The sequence below is a fragment of the Citrus clementina genome, unplaced genomic scaffold (genome assembly GCF_000493195.1).
Source record: "Citrus clementina cultivar Clemenules unplaced genomic scaffold, Citrus_clementina_v1.0 scaffold_5, whole genome shotgun sequence".
NCBI lineage: Eukaryota > Viridiplantae > Streptophyta > Magnoliopsida > Sapindales > Rutaceae > Citrus > Citrus x clementina.
Genome location: NW_006262201.1, coordinates 29,445,042 through 29,466,383, shown reverse-complemented (window position 1 = coordinate 29,466,383; position 21,342 = coordinate 29,445,042). Strand labels below are relative to the sequence as shown.

The following is a 21,342-nucleotide window of genomic DNA, read 5'->3' as shown; positions in this document are numbered from 1 at the left end:
ATCCTTTGTTACATGAAAGATAAGACAAACATTAATATAATCCAATATAATTCAATCAACAAATACGAAATAGTATTAAATATAATCTAATCTAATTATATCAAGTGGTACCATATCTAATCTGATTCAACATAGCAAATAGACCCTAAATGTACTTAAATTGTAATATATCTATAGGTTGCAATTATTAAAAAAATATTCATGACTCGTAAACCATTGGATAAATTCTCCAAAGTTAGGGCTTAATTGAAAATATTAGAAAAGTTCAAAAAATAAAAAAAAAATCATCGAGCCCAAGCCAAGTCCATGTTTAGTCCCCATCCAAAATGCATCCAAAACTCATCAGACAGCAGCCCTCTCTACCAATAATGCTATCCATGCTTAGCAATAATGTTATCCATCTTCATCAACACCGAAACACATAAAAATTGACCAAAAAATCCTGTAAACAAAAGGAAAACCAAAATAATAAAAAATGGTGATCTCCTCATCTTTAGCTCTCTCACTCTCTTCGTCCTCTTCTTTTCTGTCAACAAGACCCCCATCACCACATTTTCTCTCCCTCTCTTCTTCCCGCTCCAGTTTCTTCACCAACCTCAAGACCAACTCTTTGGTTGTGGGTCCCAGGGGAGGAAGTGGAAAGGGCAGGAAGGGTTTTACTTGCTATGCTCTGTTTGGCCTCGGAGTGCCTGAACTGGTTGTTATTGCTGGAGTTGCTGCTTTAGTTTTTGGTCCCAAGAAGTTGCCTGAAGTTGGCAAGAGTATTGGCAAGACTGTAAAGAGCTTTCAACAGGTTGGTTTCTTTATCGGGGTCTGAGAAATGGATAAAATGATTGGAAAATTTTGATCTTTTTGTTGTTTCTCGTGCTAGTTTGGTTTGTGGTATATGGATGCATAAGTCATAATTTTAGTTTAAGTGAGTGAAATAATTTATCAATTAATTGAATTTTAACTTAGACTGTGTATGGAAGCTCAGGAAACTGATGAGAGGATAAAAATGTTCTATCTTATGGTGATCAACAGTGATTTTGATTACCAAGTAATTGAGGTGAAGAGAAGAGGATATTTGAAGTTATGTGGACTATTTTATGTGAGGAAGTTTAGATGAAAATTGTTAACCAGGCCAAGTTTTAATATATCTTCGGATTTCAATTTGGGTGGTGAATAATGCAGATCACTAAACTGGCCTTTAGTACTATATCCCTTTTTCTAGTAAAGATCTGGATATATTGAGTTTCTTCTTATGTATTTAGATCCTTTTTGGTTTGGATTACAAGGCTTGTTTCCATTCTATCTATTAGTTTGTGTGTGTTGCGTGTGTAAAGATGCATGGTTTCTGTTTAAAGAAAACACATTGAGAATTTGGGCATAACGAAGTTTGGTATAATTTCATTGTAGTTGTTTTGAAGGCTGATCACAGATGGATGTGCTGCCTTATGTAGTCATATCTTACTAGCTTTTGAAAGCAGTTCGTTTCTTTTCATGGGTGATGCTTAAAGTGAATCACTCAAATGAATTTATAGTTTAGGACTTCATTGGATTCCTTGTAGAGACGTTTGTGAATGGCTATAACTCTGCCTTTTAGCTTGTTTAGTGATTTTACTGCTACAAATGTTTTAACTTTACCGCTGCTGGCTCATGTGGTTAAGGATTGGAGTGGGAGATGCTTAGGTTATAAGTTGAAATTATAGCAAAAAAGGAAAACTTTGTATAATACTATAGATGTGTTATCCTTATCTCTTGCTTATGAGAATGTTTAGTGCTTGTATCACTCACTGAGAACATGTTGTTTTGCTTCTTCTCTATCTCTTCCTGCTCGTATTTCTTAAGATAATTTCAACTACTGAAACAATGATTGAACTGTAAGCCTGGTCCCTTACTTACGGTAGCTGCTTCCCAAAATTAATGCTGGATTCCCTTATTTCAAATTCTGCTTCTTTACCTATATTTGTTTGTTTCTACTTTTCTCCACCAAATCTCTCGTTTCACTTTAGTGAAATTCATGACCAACTGATTCATCATGCACGGGAATTTTTCTACTATTTTGTAGCTAAGATACTCAAAACATTTGAATGTTAGGCCTCCTATACTCCATTGCCAGATTTAAATATTTAATAAAGAGGAATGCCTTCAGCAGATCTTTGGAAATTATGCCAAAGCAATAAGCTTATAATACCTTATCATGTTCATGTAATAACAAGTACTAGTTTTATAGTAGGCTCAATCAATCAAGCCTTCAGTTGGAGACCAATATTTAAGTGGAGACCAAAATTTAAGTCAATAATTAGTGAAACTACCTAGTTAGTTGAAGAAACCAATGTATTAAGGATACCAAGGAATGTTTTTTCTTTGAACCCAAGCTACCCTGATGTGAATGTTTCAAGCGCTGTGATGGCTTAAACTGTTGCCATTGAGAACCATTCTCTCATTTGCTGATTCTGTCAGAAATGGAATGAAATGCTAGTGAATATTTCAGGATTATGTGATGGATATCATGAGATGTTCTGGCACTTTTCAAATTTCTACTCTTCAGTAATTGTTACCTGCCACCTATGAGAGAGATGTAATAATACATACCTTTTTGAGACTTCAGCATGCTGATTACTTGGTTGGACTTGAAACAATCTATGGTTTTGGAAATCTCTGATCAATTTTATCGACATGTTTGGAGTATGAATGATTGGAGTTAAATTGTTGCAGGCTGCTAAGGAGTTTGAGTCTGAGCTTAAAAAGGAACCTGATTCTGAAACAGATCCTCCTGGGGAGAAGCCGACAGCAATCAGTGAAGAGCGGAAAGATGAAGGTAAGATCTCAAGCTCAAAGGAAAGTGTATGAGAGAGTAAATTAATCTTGTTTAGTTAGTAAAATTTGACAATATTTTCACTGCTTGTATCAATGAGTTTAGAACGAGTAAATTCATTTTGAATGTGTATTGGCTACGCGGGCATTCTTGGTTGATTTTTCTCTTGATCAAACAGTTCAAGAAATTGGAGACCGAATTTCATGTTAGGCTCTTGATTATATAAACCATGAGCAACAGAAATATTACAATCATCTTACTGAGGAACTTGAATCCATAATTTATCATAGCACTATAATCCATTCAACTTTCTGATGCGTCAATCATAAATTTGTGACTTTAATGGGCATGAAGTGTCACTTCTAGGTCCGTGGCCATGATGCCACTGTATTGCATTTATGAGTCCACTTGCTAAGGATTCCAGTATTTCAGCTATGTGCATTCCCAGTAATATTTGAAGAGGTATGTCTCTGCTTATTCGCAATTATGGAAGGAGATCTTCTAATGAGCTTCCATTCGACCATTGGGCTGCAACTTGAAAGTTGAAACCACTTCGGCCCTGTTTGGGACAACTGCACCTGTTGACTTATATTTGATGATAAAATTTCTCCAGCGTGGGCCCGAAACGGGCTATTCATTTGGTGATCTATTCAACTTGAAATCATCATGTTGTGATAGGAATAAGTTTCCGCCGGATTCAATCAAATGATCAGAAAGTTGTCCTCAATCGGACACATGCTAATGTTTCCACTTTTTAAATAAATTGAAAGCTCTAGTCACTTGTCTTTCGGCATACTCATGAACTTCAATAACTAATTAAAACTCAATCCAATTTATGTTACAATTCTGCCCGTGATCCTAATTAATAACAATGAGAGATTGTTCTTTCAAAATCACAATATAATGTCAACTAACGAACACACAATGTTTTTAAAGTCCTTTCCTTTGCTTGAATAAAAACTGATTTCCATAAAATAAAAATAAAGAAGGTAAATTTGTGACATTCAAGTTTCATGAAAAGATTTTTTTCTTCTTTTTTGGCCCCACATAATTCATATTCTTTTCATTTATCAATAACTTCCAATTGTCATGAATAAAGTTTTTGACTAATTTATTATTCATGTAATTTTTACTTTTCTTTTTTTTTTAAACCTTAGACATGTTCAGTGTAGCATGAATACAATAAAAATGTTTTTTTTAATAAAAAAAATCCCTTTCATAACAACTTCTCATCAGTGTTTTTTTTTTTAATTTCATTGTCATAATTAATTTTGACTTAACTATAAGTTGTATTGGCCACGGACTCAAAATAAAATATGTGAAATATTGGAGGAAATTAATTGCCTGTGATTTTGAAATAAGTGACTATTAATTTTAATTTACAGGATATTAATTGTTGAGACTTTTTAATTTTGATTTCCCATGTTCAGCGGTAGTTCAAGAGCCCCTCATTCACAAGCATCAATGTTGATGCCGTAATCCGGATGAGTTGGTCAAATCTCAGATCCCTGCATCAGCATTAAATTTGTTTAGTGGGAAGTCGTTGATTAGTTAGCACCGTGAGCAGATTTTCTATGGGCAGATGTTCCATGAGCAGACAATCCATAAGCAGATAATCCATGAGCAGACGATTCATGAGCAGATAACCCATGAGCAGACAATCCATGAGTAGACGATCCATGAGCAGATAACCTGTGAGCCTGCGAGCACAGCCAACAGTCAGGAGGCGCCGAAAGTTTTTCCGGCAAGAACCCTCCGACGCTCAAGTCAGCGATTTGGGTCTACTTGGAAAAACTCATTCCACAATTCATGTGGCTTAATTATGATTGCTTTAAACAAAAAGCTTTTAAGTAAATTTAAAGGAAAATAATTGAAAATAATTAATCTTAAAGAAATCATAAGCGAAAGAGAAATTTCCTAGTGGTAGAGAAAGAAAAAGGTCCAATGGGTTCAGTTGCCCAGAGAGAGAGAAAAAAAAAGAAAAGAAACCCCTTCCCTTCCTCTTCCCAGGGTTTTTTTATAGGAAATTATAGCGGTTTTTATCCTCTCCCCTAGAATTCTCAAGAAAATTACTAATTTTCAGCCCACTAAGAATATGATCCCTAATATTTCGAAGAAAATGTTTTGACTGAGTCGTGCTTCCTGATAACCTCCTGGTCGAGGTGATGTGCTCGAGGTGACCAATAACATCCTGGTCGAGGTGTTGTGCTCGAGGTCACCACATATTATTCTGGTCGAGGTGACCAATAACATCCTGGTCGAGGTGACCAATAACATCCTGGTCGAGGTGATGTGCTCGAGATCACCACATATTATTCTGGTCGAGGTGACCAATAACATCCTAGTCGAGATGATCTGCTCAAGGTGACCAATAACCTCCTGGTCGAGGTGATCTGCTCAATCATTTACTCACTTTTACTTTGAAGAGAACACGATAATGTATGAGCAAACACATTTATCTTGGTCATCCTATTTCATTCCCTAAACAATCAATATCCGCGGTCTTATCCTAATTGGATTCCCAACAACAATGTAAATCCCTGCCACCAACTCTCTTTCCAAAGTAGGGTCACCACCAAACTGGAAAAACTTGACTAATAGCTTTTTGGTCTTCCAACTTCTGCCCCTGGCCTTGTAAACACTCAATAATTTGCTCTTGGATTGCCTTGCTCTCACTATCTTGTGAAAAAAGGATTTACCATCTCTCAACTTCAGCCACTTGATTCTGGACTTCTATTTCAAACTATCCATGAAGATGTCGCTTGGAAAAGAAAATCCCACTACAACCAAAAACAAGTGGAAAACGTACTTAGTTCGATTGGAGAAATGCGGGCAATTTTGATTTCCGTGTTAGAATCAGATTGAATCCAAAATTTGGTTTAGTTTGGATGAGTTATTCACAAATCAGTCAAAATGTACAACAAGGTTTGAGCATTCATCTCTATCTTGTAATCTTAAGTAATGAATACAACTTCTCAAAAAAAAATAAAAATGAATACAAATAAATATTATTCCAGAAGAGTTGTTTGCATCATATATAACATCGATCATTAGTCATAATTAGTATTCCAGAATTTCTTGACTGAATGAATAAACTACATCTAATGTCATAATCTTAGTACATCTTTATTTTTTTTTAATTATTTAAGATTTAGATATTATTTCTGTCACTAGCTATCTCTTATTTTTGGTGTTATTATTGTTTATAGCATCTCTAAAATCCTCTATAAATTTCACTCTTCAAATATATATTTGCTTACCTATGTAGCAAATGGAATAGTGGAAAAATATGTTATTCTCTAAAAGACTCTTCAAATAGAAATAAGTTAATATTATTTTAATCAAATGATTATTTTTTTAAAAGAAAAGTGAATAGCAATTAAATCACTTCTCTCTCTTTCTCTAATAAAAAATAATAAAATATAAATTGAAGAGGGAGAAAGTAACTCTCCAAATTTGAAGAGAGAGAATCATTTTTTATTTGAAGAATTTTAATTAAAGTATCTTTTGGAGTCTTAAATGTTGATGTGGCTCTTCAAATAAGAAATAAAATCTTATTTGAAGAGTCTTTTGACGATACTCTTAGGAATGTCAATTTTTCTTGTTAGAATGAGATTATGTGGGATTCCATCTCGTTTGAGATGAGATTAGGACATATTTTTACATCCTAAATTAAAGTCAAATGGGATAAGGACAAAAAATACGTCTTGCCTTTATTTGTAGGATGGGAGAAAGACCAACTATAAAATCTCGTCCTATCCTATATATCCCATTAATATTATAATTTTAAAATTATTCCAAAATTTTAACCATCTGTTGAATTCTACTTTTGGAAGTTCTTTTTAATTTTTTATTTTGCTTAAACTTTGAAACTTAGATTGATTTGTATCGAAACTTTGAACTATTGATTTTTCTTTTACTGTTGGTTTGATTTATTATTATATTTTTAAATTATTGGATATTTTAACATGGCTGAAGTTGGTTACTATCTGAATATAGAATTGTTAAAGTATAAGTCTTAATATTAATATGCAATGAAACCAACTAGGCGATTAGAAAATGTTAGTATAAAATTGTATTCGAACATACATGTAGTCAAAATAAAATTGTTATTTAATTATTCTACTTTGTATTTATTCAAGATTTTTATATATAGAATTCTGATGATCCTCAAAAGAAAAAAATGTCAAATTTATTTATTTATATTCGGGACTATTCACGATAATGGGATAGGATGAGATATTTAATTGGACGGGATTAGGACAAAATTTTGTCCAAAAAAAAGTGACGGAAATGAGACCTTTTTTTATCCCCACTTATATATACCAGACCAGACTAAGATTGACAAATCTCATCCCATCCCATCCTATCACATTGCCAACTATATTATTGTTATTATAATTTATTATTACTCACTAATGAGCTAATTCTAGTATGTATCTAATTTTAGTATGCTAAATAACTTTGAAGACCTCTGAAAGGAAATGCAAAAGTAGAACAACAAGATGGCTAAATGGATATGGTTGCAAGGAGCGTGGATAAACAACAAATGGCTGATGCTGATGGAAACAAATTTAAGTGAACTCCAAGCGTATGTTGAATCTTTGGAAAGACTCATGGTTGAATCACAAATGAGGTCAGCCAAATTGAGAGATCATCTACAGCTCCAAGAGCACTTGGTTGAGATAATCAATAGTTGGGATAAGATTTTTATGTCCTATTAGTGAGGCAGGAAGGAATTTATTGGAATTACCTTTGACTCTATTATCAACTAATTTAGTTTTTGATAAACTAATTGTTTGCTGTGACACATCGGCAATGTCATTATACTTCTATTGATAATAAATGTATTTTCGGTTTATTTAGGATTAGTTTAGTGGGTCATTGATAAAATGGTTATAGGGACACTATAGTCTATCCTTAAAAAAAATCTATATATTCCAAATAAACATTTTGCGATCATTTTGAAATCAAGGTTGCTTACCCAATATTCTTCTATTATTAGGTTAATAATATCCAATTTCACACAAAAATAATGATTGATTAAATGATTAAAACTTTCTGCTTCATCTGCCAAGATAGTAGAAAAATTTAATCTGATCTAAACTCGAACCTGACATGATTCAAGCATTTTTTTTTTTTTAATACTTGAGCCAAACTTGAGCTTTTTTAATGAGCCCAAGTCCATCCCAAAATCCCAATGAATATTAAAAAAAAAAAAGAAACATATTCTATTTCAATTAAAAATACACCCACCCATAATCCTAAAATCCCAATGAATATTAAAAAAATTAAAAATATTCTATTTATACACCCACTCATAGTTTATATTTAAAGTTTTAAATCATTTAAGTCCAACTTTTAAAGTGCAATTTAATAGAATTTTGAAAACTATAAATTTATAAAACATAATGATTTTTTTTTTTTAAATACAAAATATAAAGTTCAGACTTTTAGGCTGGTTTCAAAAATACCCAATGCAAGCCGACCAAGACTAGCTCGATAAAAAAATGGAAAATTTATAATATAGCCACTTTTAAAAACTCATCATCAAAATTAACCATAGAACCAAATGTCTTAAAATAATAACCACACACTTGTTATCGACTAAATTACCCCTCCCCAAAGACCATTGCCCAAATTGCCTAAATCACTAAATCCCGTCATCGCCCAACATCTCCTATCATCGTTCGTCATCTTATAAATTTCTTTACATAGCCCTATGATCACAATATCACCATCACAACCCTTATTATCACAGCCTCCATTAGCAAAAGGTTCTTCTTTGTCAATGGCATGAGGATTCGATCTATAGGTACGACTCTCTTACACTTTTACAGTAATTTTTAATTGTTTGCTGGATTATTATTGATAGAAAGCATATTAGGATATATATTGGCATAAATAATTCAAAAATTTCTTAAGATTAATGTTGCAAAATTTGGCAAATTAGGTGTTCGTTAAAATGTTTATAAGAACTTTTTTTTCAATTATCTCAATAAATTTGTTGAGTTAGTTTCTACTGAAACACTTTTTAATACCAAAAGTACTTACTAATATGAATTTTACACTTGTTTCATAAACTTTTACTTTACTTTTTTTTTTATGTTGGCTGTCAGCACCCATCGCCAACAACATTTGCGAGCGATGAGGTGTCATTACCGACCCAGGTGCACCATTACCTACACTTCTTCGCACTAACCCAAATGAATTCTTTTATTTAAATAATAATCTAATATCTATCGTATTTAACTTTCAGATTTGTCCTACAATAAAATACTGCCTTGGACTTTAAAGATACCAATTGAAGATCACCGCCCAGGTGTTCTCACAAATTTGACGAAAATGAAAAGAGTGATTACCCTTATGCAAAGAAATTTGACTGATAAACAAAAAAAAGTTGTTGAAGAAATTAATATTCGGGCATTTTAGCACTATGAAGGAAATTGGATTTAGTGGCGTGCTCGTGCATAATTTGTTGCTTAGACAAGTAGTACAATAAGTTGATAAATATCAAATGTGGTTTTGTGTTGGTGATGTGTTGTTGCATTTCTTGATTTGAGAATGGTGCCTTATAACAAGATTTAAATGTGGTGAATTGCAAGATTTAGAAGAGTTAAAAAAAAAAAAAAAGCAGTAGTTGGCGAATACGTGATGTTTATTTTGACAGCAATAATGAGTTTTTACTTCAAGAATTAGATACAAGGTTTGAAGCTTTTGATTTCACTAAAATCAATGGCAATGATGCATTGAGAATTGCCCTGTTCTATTCTGCAAATAGAGTTTTGTGTGCGAGACCCAATGAGAGGTCAATCCATAAATTTATATTGTATGTCGTCACAAATTTGAAATGTTTTGACAACTTTTCTTAAGGAACATATTCATGGAATATTGTTTATGATCAAATGAATACGTCATTAAATGAGAAGGCTGAAAATTTTAAGAAAGAAGCCAGTAACAAGCATAGACATGAGACTTATAATTTCTATGACTTTTGTTATGCAGTGTAGGTACATAAAATATAAATACAAATATTTATGCGTAAATATAATATAGTGTTTAATGTATTTTTTTCCATGTATGAAATATTTTTGAAGCAGTTGGAGGAATCGCATTAAAGTATGGCACCCTAAGAAAAGTGAATCGTCCTTGGATCCTAAATGGATGGTCTTAAAGAACATACAACATACAAAACTATTAAAAAAATTTAGAGCACCTACTGTAAGTGTAGGCAAAGCATATAATTTTACGTATACATTTGCTACAATTATGCAACCTTAATTTTTTCAATTGCTCACATAGATAGAGTCGAAGCAAGTTTTGAAAAAGACTAATAAAGAGAACAAAGAACCATATTATCAATCTGTGAGGAGATACTGTACTGCGATTCCAACTTGGGTCGATGAGGTGAGAAGATTTTACAATTTTGACTACTTGCCATGCATTTTGTTGAACTGAAAATGGTAAATTAATTTGTGTAGTTTAAGCAATTTGTAGAAAAAGAAAAACATAATGATACCACATTGCCATTGGATAACCATCGTCAATCACTTATAAATGGCTTTAGGCCACATGATCTACCTAAAAGTTTCTACAAATTAAAAGACTGGGATACTGTCGATGTTAGATTTGTTTGGTATTTTACGTGCAATCTAGAGTCACAAATAACTAAGGAATTTCATGCTAGAGTTAATTTCTTTTTTCAATCAAGGTTGAAGAATCATATGATTACGTCGTTTATAAACTGAATAAGCTTAAGGTTGATGTTGCTAAAAACAAGACAGAACACTCCAAGAAAATTTATTTTTTGTGATTGTTGAATACAGTCAAAACAAGTAAGATGCTACTGCAAATGTGTTTTTTCAACGGCTGAAGGTAGTCGTTGGTCGTCGATAATAGCCTGGGTAGAAATACTCTTTTTTCAACCAGCTGCCGTAAATATGCTTTTTTCGAGCTAAATTAGCCATGGAAAAATGATAAATGCATATCAAAAATAATATGGACAGACAACTAATGAATACTTTTTATGATCACTTTGAGCCATCGAAAATACTATTTTCAATTGACTCTTGCGATAGCTTTTGTAATAGCAATTTCGATTAATATGACCATTGGAAATAAATTAATTTTGAGGGGTAAAAACAACACAAAAAAATAGACTATAGTTAGAAATACATGTTATTCTAATTAATTTTGTAATCGAAAATACTACATATTTGTCAAAATAACTAATATTTGCAATTGAATTATTCTATCATAAAAAATGTATTCATAGTCAGAAAAGTAATATTTTTGATGATATATCTTTGTTGGAAATTCTCTACTTTTAAGAAGGATAGACAATTGAAAATAATCTATGAAGATGAAATTTATTTTATTAATTGCCACGGGCAATTGGAACAACAATTGTTTCAACTGTCTAATACAATTTTCAAGAACATATGACTATTAGATTTCCAACCATGCCTTCAAGCTCAGAGCCTTCGAAAAATGAGTGGAATATCATTTGGTCTCTTGCTCTGCCGAAGAAGATAAGAGTTTTTGTTTGGAGGGCAGCCAAAAACTTACTTCCTTCAGCTGAGAATTTGTGAAAGAGGAAGATTGTCCAGGAGCCTGCCTGCCAGATGTGTAAAATGGGGATAGAGAATGTTGTTCATGCCTTAGTTGAATGTAAAGCCGCCAAGAAGGTTTGGAGACTATCTCATTTTGATAATGATATTCATGCAGCCCCTGGGCAGGATATTTTGAGCTTGCTGCATCGCATGAAAAGAATGAGAAGCAAAGTTGATTTAGAATTGTTTGCCGCGATTCTCTGGGCGAAGTGGAATGCAAGGAACCAATGGTTGTTCAAAGGTAAGCGGGAGAATCCTTAGATTGTTGTGGCTAAAGCTGAAGCTGTGGTGGAGGCCTACAAGAGGGTGCAGCCTTCAACTGTTGTAAGCCATGGAAATAAGCAGAGAGTGGCTCAACAGGCATGGAATCCCCCTCAAGAAGGTTTTGTTAAGGTCAACACTGATGCAGCTACCAACTCAGAAAAGAACCTTGCTGGGCTGGGGGCTGTTATTAGAGATGAAACGGGGCAAGTTACAGCAGCTGCAATCAAAGTTTCAAAATTCCATGGAGATGTCTCTTATGCTGAGGCAGAAGCTATGGAACGGGGCATGCAGGTGGCGAAAGATGCTCTTGTGAAAGATTTAATGATGGAGTCAGATTCGCAAGAAGTAGTCAACTTAGTAAACAACAGGCTGGGCAACATATCCGAGATCTTTTGGGTGGTATCGGAAATTCAGAAGTTAAAGGAAAGTTTCGATCATGTTAGTTGTGTGTATATGCATAGATCTTGTAATGCCATTGCCCATTCTCTAGCTAAATTAGCTTTAGAGAAATGCGAAATTGTTGCATGGAAGGGTTCCTACCCTCTACAAGTTATGTATATGTTATCTTCTTTGAATTAATAGAAATCTCTTTTCAAAAAAAAAAAAAAAGAACATATGACTATTGAGAATAGATTTTATTCAACCAACACTATTATTAAAATGAATGAATTTTTCTAAACAATTCAATCGAAATTGTCAGCATTCATATTGTCCAAAAACATTTCATAATAAAAAATAAAGCATTATTATATTATTTTCAAATGTCATAAATCATATAAATATCAAATATCATCAAAACCATTTGAATCAATATCAGCATCTTCTTCTGAATCACCATAACCATCACCATCTAAATTTGCATCAACTTCGTCTTCTGAATCAGCGCTACCATTGTCATCTAAATTAGTACCACCACCATCATTAGAATTTGCACCACCACTGTTTTTAGAATTTGCACCACCATCATCATTTGCATTCAATTTTCCAGTTGGATCCCATATAGAAAAATTAAATGAATGTTTAAAATAATTAAGTGATAGTGAATTATGTAAATTAAAAAAAAAATGAGATTGAAAAGAACATTATATACCATTGAAGAGGAATCCACGACAACTTGAGAATGAGATTGCTTTGCTTCTAACTCTTCCACTTTTTTCTGTACAATAGTTAGTTGCTCTTGCACCGCTTTCAAAGTACTCAACAAAAAATCCTCATGTTGTATGCATTTCTCTTTGTTGTATGGTCGGCTTGAACTGGATCTATATACATCTTCAGTTTTGAGTCCTCCAAGAGCATGACCATGCTTAACACCTCCTGTTACATTAAGATATATATCCCATTATTTTCTCAGTAGGACCTCATCAGATGACTCATTTAATTCATTCATTTTTTATATCATTTGTGCCTAATCAGAATATGCACACAATAATTAGATAAATATAACATGTCCAATAATGATATAATACAAACTTTTGAAATAAAAAATAAAATAACATACATGTAGTTCTTTAGCTTTATCAATAAGCCAATGATAACTCTATGAAATGAGAGTTATTATGGCAATTCTAGACTTAGATCAAGATCACTTAGAGAGTAAATGATGTATTTTTATTACATTTTTGTTACGTTTTGCATAAACATCCATTTTAGTTTAGTCTTAATAAGTTTTGCTTGATTTAAAGTAATTTGTGCTTAAAACATGCGCATAATTGTAAGTTTTCGAAAGTTTATAATCCATGAAGGGATGCTGAGGCAGTATGCTAGCAAAAAGAAGGAAGAATATGGCCACAAAAGAAGTGAAACAAAACTTGGAGCAGTACAGTGTTATAGCCTTTGCTGGAGCAACCATTGCTGTAGCAATCCTGGAACAACGACAGAGAAAACTTAGCGCGGGATATCTGCAGAATTGCGATCTGCAGTTTCTTAATTTGACTCATGCAAGTCCTAGGCTTTTGTTTACCCTAGTTTTCAGTTATAAAAAGAGGCGTGCATCACATAAAACGGCGGCAAAGAATTAACATTGGAAAAATCAAGAGGAAGAGAAGAAAACAACCAGAATTCAAGGGAACCGATTATGCATCAGTGAAGAATCCAGCAGAGTTATTTGGATTCAATCTTTGTCGTTCTTGACTTATTCTTTTCTTTACTCTTTGATTGAGCCGATGTATTTCGTGACCAATATTTTACTGTTTGTTCTTCTTTTTCAAAGTATGAACTAAACTTGCTTGTAGTTGAGTGATAAACAATCTTAAGATAGAGCCGCAAAAGGGCCTGTCTTAGTGGATATTATTAGAGTAATACTTGATTTTAATTTGAGTTTCCTAGATTAAGTTTATCTTGAATCCCATAAGGGCTATACTTGAAGTTAAGATTTGTGAAGAACTAGACATAGGCATTCACCTTGTAGGGTGGAGAGAATAGATGTTCATGATGTCATGTCGTAGGTAGAATAACAACTGGTCATTGTTATTATACTTAAAGGTATGAGAAGTCCAATACGCGATAGCTGAGGATGCAAAATAATTCTGCCCAGTGCTGTAGGAATTGCTGTAGCAGCTGGTGCTAATTTGATGAAAAACAGTCAACCCATGAAGATAGTTTGATCATTCAACTACCTCATTCTCATTTGACTCTTTTACGAAATTTGTCTAATTTATTTCATTACTGCAATTAGTTGTTTTATCTCTTTATAATTGTTAATTTCAGTAGTAATCAACTTTGACTAGGTTCATCGTGAAATAAAGGTAGATTGCACTATTGTGATTGTTGTACCATTTCTAGTACCATTTCTAGTAACATCAATCCCTGTGAAGACGATCTAGAATATTTATCACTTTACTACTTGTTGAGTACACTTGCACATTGGCATCAATAGCAATTGTTTGAAAATTAACCAAAAGCCAACTTCCATCCTTTCGCACATGAAACATTTCAAAAGAATCTATTGGACTAGGATCATTCCAATTTTGCTCAGCCTATCAAAACAATACATTTTCATTGCTTGTAGAAAGGCTGGTCTAAAAGAATGCTTTCATAGTTTTTCAAGATTCTTGAAATGTGATTTTAGATTACCTTCCAAATGGTAAAAACAAAAGTCGTGCAGTGCAGTAGGAAACACCTTATAAACTACTCTATAGATATATTTGCAATGATCGGATATAAATGCCAACTCTGGCATGTCTCCAATAACTTCACGCAGCCTCATCATGAACCATTCCCAAGAGGCGTTGTTTTATGAATCTACAATCCCATTAGCTATAGGATACATTTGGTTATTCTCATCCAAGCATATTGCAATCAACAAAGTTACTCGATATTCATCTTTTAGATAAGACCCATCCACTATGATCACTCGCCTGATTGACTGCATAAAACCTTTAATATAAAATCCAAGAGCAAGAAAATAATAAAAGAAACTATTATCGTCATCCATCACAAGCTGAATTATTATACTACCGTTTAGCTCTTACAAGACATGAGAACATTTAGGAAGTAGATTATATGACTCTCCCAGGTCTCCTCGTATTGACTTCAAAGCCTTTTCCTTACTCTGATATGCTTGCTGGTATGATAAATTAATTCCATAATCATTCTTCATATCCCAAATGATATCTTTTGGAGTGTATATTCACTTGGCATCAACAAACTTTTGCTTGATAATTTCACCGACAACCCAATTGTTTGCTTGACGATAACCATTATGACAAATATCATTTTGACAAGTATGCACTATGTTATATCTCTTCACTAACCACTGCACATTAACCTTGTCATTCGCCCTCATTGCTCGAAGTCACTATTTACATGTCTTCATAGTATAATAAGCCTCCCAATATATGTTTATGGACCTATCCACCTTGAACTCAAACTTGTCTCTAATGACAACAATGCTAAGCTTCGTGTATAATCGTTCCTTCGTACTGAATTGCTGCCCAACATAAATACCATTTGAATTACAACTTTCAACTGTACGTATTCTGACGCTACCCAATCTAATGGCATAACTAGAACTTTCAATTGTAACGGGTCAAGTAGAATTGATACTAAAGGCTGACTTCGACTACCTGACCTAAGGGTAATAGGTTTACTTTGACGTGGATCATTATCTTCATAAAATTGAGGCATCGCTTCTATTTCATATATTAGACGATCACAATCTACGTCATCATAGTCACGGGATGGATAATAGCTTTTTGTAGTTGGAAACCTTTGTTCTTTAGTATCAGGAAGAAGTCATTTCCATAGTTTGACATGGATCTATAGCCAAATGTGCACCCAAAGGTTGACGATTGGGTTGACAGCATCAAAGGAGTTGAAGTTTATTGAGAGGACATCAAAAGAGCTTTGATTATAACTTTAGGCAATGTAGTTATAAATAGAAGTCCTACCATAGTTTATTGGATCAGAGTTTATGTGTATAATAATGTTTACCATTTTATCATCTAGTATGTCCATCAGTAAAGAAGTAGTGAGTTGTATAGGACAATTTATGGCCCAAAATATTTTCACTGTCATAGAATATTCGTCTGAACTTAATTTCAGCACTTGATATATCCTAGCAATAAATTGTTCGAAAGTCACATCATTTCGAAGTAAAAATGCTTTATATGATCCATCATAACACATCTTAAGCATAATTATTGATTCCATTAAACCTGAAGCAAATTAAAATAAATATAACTAAATTACTAAAACAACAATTTTATTTCTTTAAAAACATCATTAACAACAAACAATTAACATTAAAAATACAACCACATGAGATGCCTCACATTTAGATGATGGATGCCATCACCTGATTGATGGAGACCATCGTCTAGGCAATGCATGCCTTTGCCTGCACTTCTTGCGGGTGATGGAATCCTTCGCCCGCACTTAACCCGCGAGAAGGGTGGGTGAAGCCAACCTTCATATGCGATCTAGGTTTCCTCTACAATCATAGAAACACAAAATTTTACCAGACTTTTCCTAATTTTTGGATTCACACAAGAAAATATCTACCCATATTATAATAAAAATTAATAAAGATATTTGTTTCTACAAATATGTAAATAACCCATATATAAAATTTAATTAATCTTATAATCTTAATTTCAAAAAAACACTAACCTTAATTCCTTCCTGAGCTTTTTTCTTTTCTTTTTTGTGTTGATTGATTTTGGCTTCAGTGCTAGTTAACAATTGTTGTTTGATGCATATGAAATCAGAATAGTTTTGTATTTAGTTGTTGGAGAGAGTTTGAGAAGTGAAATGAGAGGAGTTTTGTGGAGTTTGTTTTTAGTTATTGAGGTGAAATAGTTTGTGTTTCGTTGTTGGCATGAAATGAGAGAGGAGTAGGCTTGGCAAAAAAGCTCAGGCCAGCTCGGGCCTGCGGGCTTGTGAAATCATGGACAAGGGCTTTGAAAATGTAAAGCCCTTAGATAACGGGCTTGGTTAAGTACCTTAAACAAAAAGGCTTTATAATATATAAATAAAAAATCAAAATTAAAAAAATTGAAAAAATCAAAACGTATAGTATCGATATTGAACATTTAAACCCTAAATCCCTAATGCTCTCACACGTCTCTCACACTCATGCCCAAATCCAAGTGAACCCAGCCAACAGTTGTTACAGCTGCACCTTCCGACTTCGAATCGCTGGTTGTTGTGTCCCTGTCACACCCACACCCACCTAAGACCCAACAGTTGCAGCCACTTCGTTCAGCAGTTAGCACGACAACACACTATGCGAACCCAGTAGCATTGAACGTAGCAATAGCCACTCAAATGGTCTAACCCGCACGAGGCAGCAGCACCGAACGTAGCTCCAACTCGACCCGAACTAGCAGCAACAACTCCACCTCAACTCCTCAAGTAAGCTACTAAGCTTTAAATTTTTTTATTGAAGAAATTTTTTATTATAGAATTTTAAGAAATTAAATTGTGAGAAAATATTGTAGAATTTCAAAAATCTATTGAAAATTATTGAAGCATGATAATATGATATGCCGAGCTTAAAATTGATCAATGTCAAAGTGTGTAACATCAAACAATATCCAAGCAATACATGAAACGTTTTGTTCAAAAATGATAATTTGTGTGAACTCATTCTGTGTGAACTAAGTTAAGCTAAATTAACAATTATTAAACCAATGCCTCTAATTGTCATTAATAAAAATTAATTATCAATTTCTAATTTATTTTCATAGTTGCTGACAATTGAGAACATGCTAAAGTCTCTCATAATTTTGTATTATAGAATTTTTTTTATATAATATTAGAATTTAGAATAAGCTGACAATTTTGGTGGTATAAATATAATTGCATTAATCTAAATATTATATCCTTTAATTTTGTACTGGATTATAATGGAAAATGCTTCTGAATCTTCTAATTTAACTCCAAATCTGGTTGCGGAGATAGAAAATGTTGAAGAAGAAACACAAAGTAACAAAAAAAGAAAATAGAGGGTTATCTCAAATTGTTGGGACCATTTCACAAAGATAAATGTCGGTGGGGTAGCGAAGGAAAAATGCAATCATTGTGGAACAATTCTTAGTAGTGGATTAAGAACTAGTCACTTGAATAGACATGCTAGACAAATTCACTGTTTTAATCAATTGACATTGGAAGAGGTTCTTGAAAATAAGCAAAACTTGGTGAAGACGGAAAAATATGAGCTTGGAATTCAATCATTTGATCCATTGGTTGCCCGTAAAAACTTACAATAGTAGTTGTAAAGCATAAGCTTCCTCTTAGTTTGTGGAATATGAGGCGTTTAGAGATTTTGTTGATTATTGCAACCCATTGGTGAAGCCTATGTCCAGAAACACTTTAAAGAATGAAATCTTTAAGTTATATAATGTTGAGAAGGCGAAGGTAATGAATTTGTTAGAGATTAATAATAGTAGGGTGGAAATTACTACAGAGATGTGGACTGCTTGTAATCAAAAGAAAGGTTGCATGGTTGTTACGGGACACTTCATTGACAACATTTGCCATTTGCAAAGTCTAATCCTAAGGTATTTTTACTTTATTAAACATTAAAAAATTTTATTTAATTTTTTTATAACTTCACATAATTTTTATTTATTTTTCAATCAATGGGTTTATATATGTGCAATCCCCACATACAGCCGATTGCCTTTCCCAAATTTTGGTGAAGTGTGTTGTGAAAAATTTTAATATACTCGCAAGCGCACGAATCTAAAAATAGAATAATGGTAATGAGGTCGAACCCACAGGGATTGCTATAAATTGAAAAATCTAGTTTAAATCTAAAAATAATATCAATCATAACCTAGTTGAGCAAATTGTGTTTTTAAAAGAAATTAAACAAATTAAACTATGAAAACAATTAAAGAAAAGGAGAATTCAATAAGACAAAAATTACCAAGATTTTAGAATCCACCACTATTCAACTAGTAATTATCTAATTATTAATTAATTCCCAAGTTTAGAGTGACAATTTGAAATCAATCTATGTCATCTCATGGATACAACAATTAAGCCCAATTAAAAATTAATCTTGTATAGATTCTTTTTCTGCTTAATAGTATGATATCTAAGCATCCCATGTAAACATATTGAATAACAAAGAGTTCTTAAGCACTCTATGTAAATAATTTAATGAAAGACACAGAATCAAAGATAATCATATATAAACTTTATAAATCCAAGCATAGATTTAGTCAAATATTAATCTTAATAATCAATAATGCATGATAGAATTGGTGAAAAGATTTAATAACATCTAATTAATCATGTGAAACAAGAACTGAGAAAAATAATGGGAAGATATTTTTCTTATTCATAAAAGTTGCAATCTTTACATTATATACTAGTCTGACTAGGCTATATAAGGAAGCTATAGGAAACTAGGAAAAATAAGCTATACAAGGAAAGGAAATAAATATATGCTATACAAGGGAAAAAAATGAATACATGTGCACAAAATTAGGCTATAATCTCTGACTTTCAACACTCCCCCTCAAGCTGGCTCGAAGATATCTATCATTCCTAGCTTGGAATTCAGTTATTGAAAAACTTGTTTTGATAATCCCTTGGTGAGAATATCAGCTACTTGCTTTTGAGTAGTAACATATGGAATGCCTATTAGGCCTCTCTCCAGTTTCTCTTTTATAAAGTGCCTATCAATCTCGATATGTTTTGTCCTATCATGTTGGACTGGATTATGAGCAATGCTAATGGCAGCTTTATTATCACAATACAGTCTCATTGATTCAGCTTTCCACACATTCAACTCCATTAGAAATATTCTCAGCCACATAAGCTCGCAAATTCCCAATGCCATTACTCTAAACTCAGCTTCAGCACTTGATCTTGCAATCACTGGTTGTTTCTTGCTTCTCCAAGTAACTAGATTTCCCCCAACAAATGTACAATAACCTGATGTTGACTTTCTATCAACCAATGATCCAGGTCAATCTGCATCTGTATATGCCTCAACCCTTAGGTGATTATTCTTAGAGAATAAAATGCCTTTTCCTGGAGATGTCTTCAAATATTTCAGTATCCTAAACACAGCTTCCATGTGCTCTACATTAGGAGAATGCATAAATTGACTCACAACGCCTATTGCAAATGTAATGTCTAGACGAGTATGACACAAATAGATTAGCTTTCCAACTAATCATTGGTATTGTTCCTTATTAACCAAACTGCTTTTAGTAGTTGCCCCAAGTCTATGGTTGGATTCTATACGAACATCGCTAGGTTTGCATCCCAACATCCCAGTTTCTTCCAAGAGATCCAAAATGTATTTCCTTTGTGACAAAAATATCCCTTTCCGAGACCTAGCCACTTCAATTCCGAGGAAGTATTTCAGAGAACCTAGGTCTTTAGTTTCAAACTCTTTGGTTAACAACATCTTGAGTCTCTCAATTTCATCTCTGTCATTTCCAGTCAAGATGATATCATCCACATACAGAATAAGGACAGCGAGCTTATCTTCTTTACCATGCTTAAGAAACATGGTATGATCACTATGGCTTTGTCGATATCCACATTTGAGAATAAATCTTATAAATCTGTCAAACCAGGCTCTTGGTGATTGCTTGAGCCCGTATAAGGACTTTTCCAGCTTGCAAACTTTTCCTGCTTCAAACATATTCTCAAACCCTGGTGGTGGATCCATATACACCTCCTCCTAAATTGAACTTCTTCATGCCTTTTTTGTCCATAATCTCCAATTATTTCCCTATTCAATAAAATAATTTAATTAATTAAAAATAAAAAATAATAATAACTAGCAATTATATAATTAAGGGTAAAATATGTATAGATTATATGCTCAAGTGTTTGATGGATTGGATTTGGATAGAAAGATATCCACAGTTACTTTGAATAATTGTTCTACTAATGATGCAATGGTTGAAAGATTAAAGGGATTATTGTCAACTGAGTTAATGATATTGGGTGGTAATTTTTTTCATATGAGGTGTGTGACTCATATTTTGAATTTAGTTGTGAAGGATGGGTTGTCAGTGATTGAGAGTGGTATTGCATGTGTTAGAGACAATGTGTCTTATTGGAGTTCATCGCCAAAACGGGTGGAAACGTTTGAGTTGACTTGCTGTCAAATACAGATGGATGTGAAAAAGTTAGGACTTTATTGTCCAACTAGATGGATTTCTACTTTTGCTATGCTTGAACTTGCAGTGAAGT

The 21,342-nt window shown here is 33.2% G+C and overlaps 1 protein-coding gene across 1 annotated transcript; it reads left to right on the top strand.

Moving 5' to 3' along the window:
- Positions 1–309: 309 nt before the first annotated feature.
- Positions 310–3,067, top strand: LOC18040397 (sec-independent protein translocase protein TATA, chloroplastic). The gene is made up of 2 exons (XM_006432865.2): positions 310–793; positions 2,701–3,067. Exons 1-2 carry the CDS (start codon positions 476–478, stop codon positions 2,833–2,835), a joined length of 453 nt encoding a protein of 150 aa, XP_006432928.1. The 5' UTR covers positions 310–475; the 3' UTR covers positions 2,836–3,067.
- The last annotated feature ends 18,275 nt before the right edge of the window (positions 3,068–21,342 follow it).

Coding starts and splice junctions, on each gene's coding strand:
- LOC18040397 (XM_006432865.2), top strand. CDS start 476: ATGGTGATCTCCTCATCTTTAGCTCTCTCACTCTCTTCGTCCTCTTCT. Junction 794..2,700: donor CTGTAAAGAGCTTTCAACAG/GTTGGTTTCTTT, acceptor AAATTGTTGCAG/GCTGCTAAGGAGTTTGAGTC.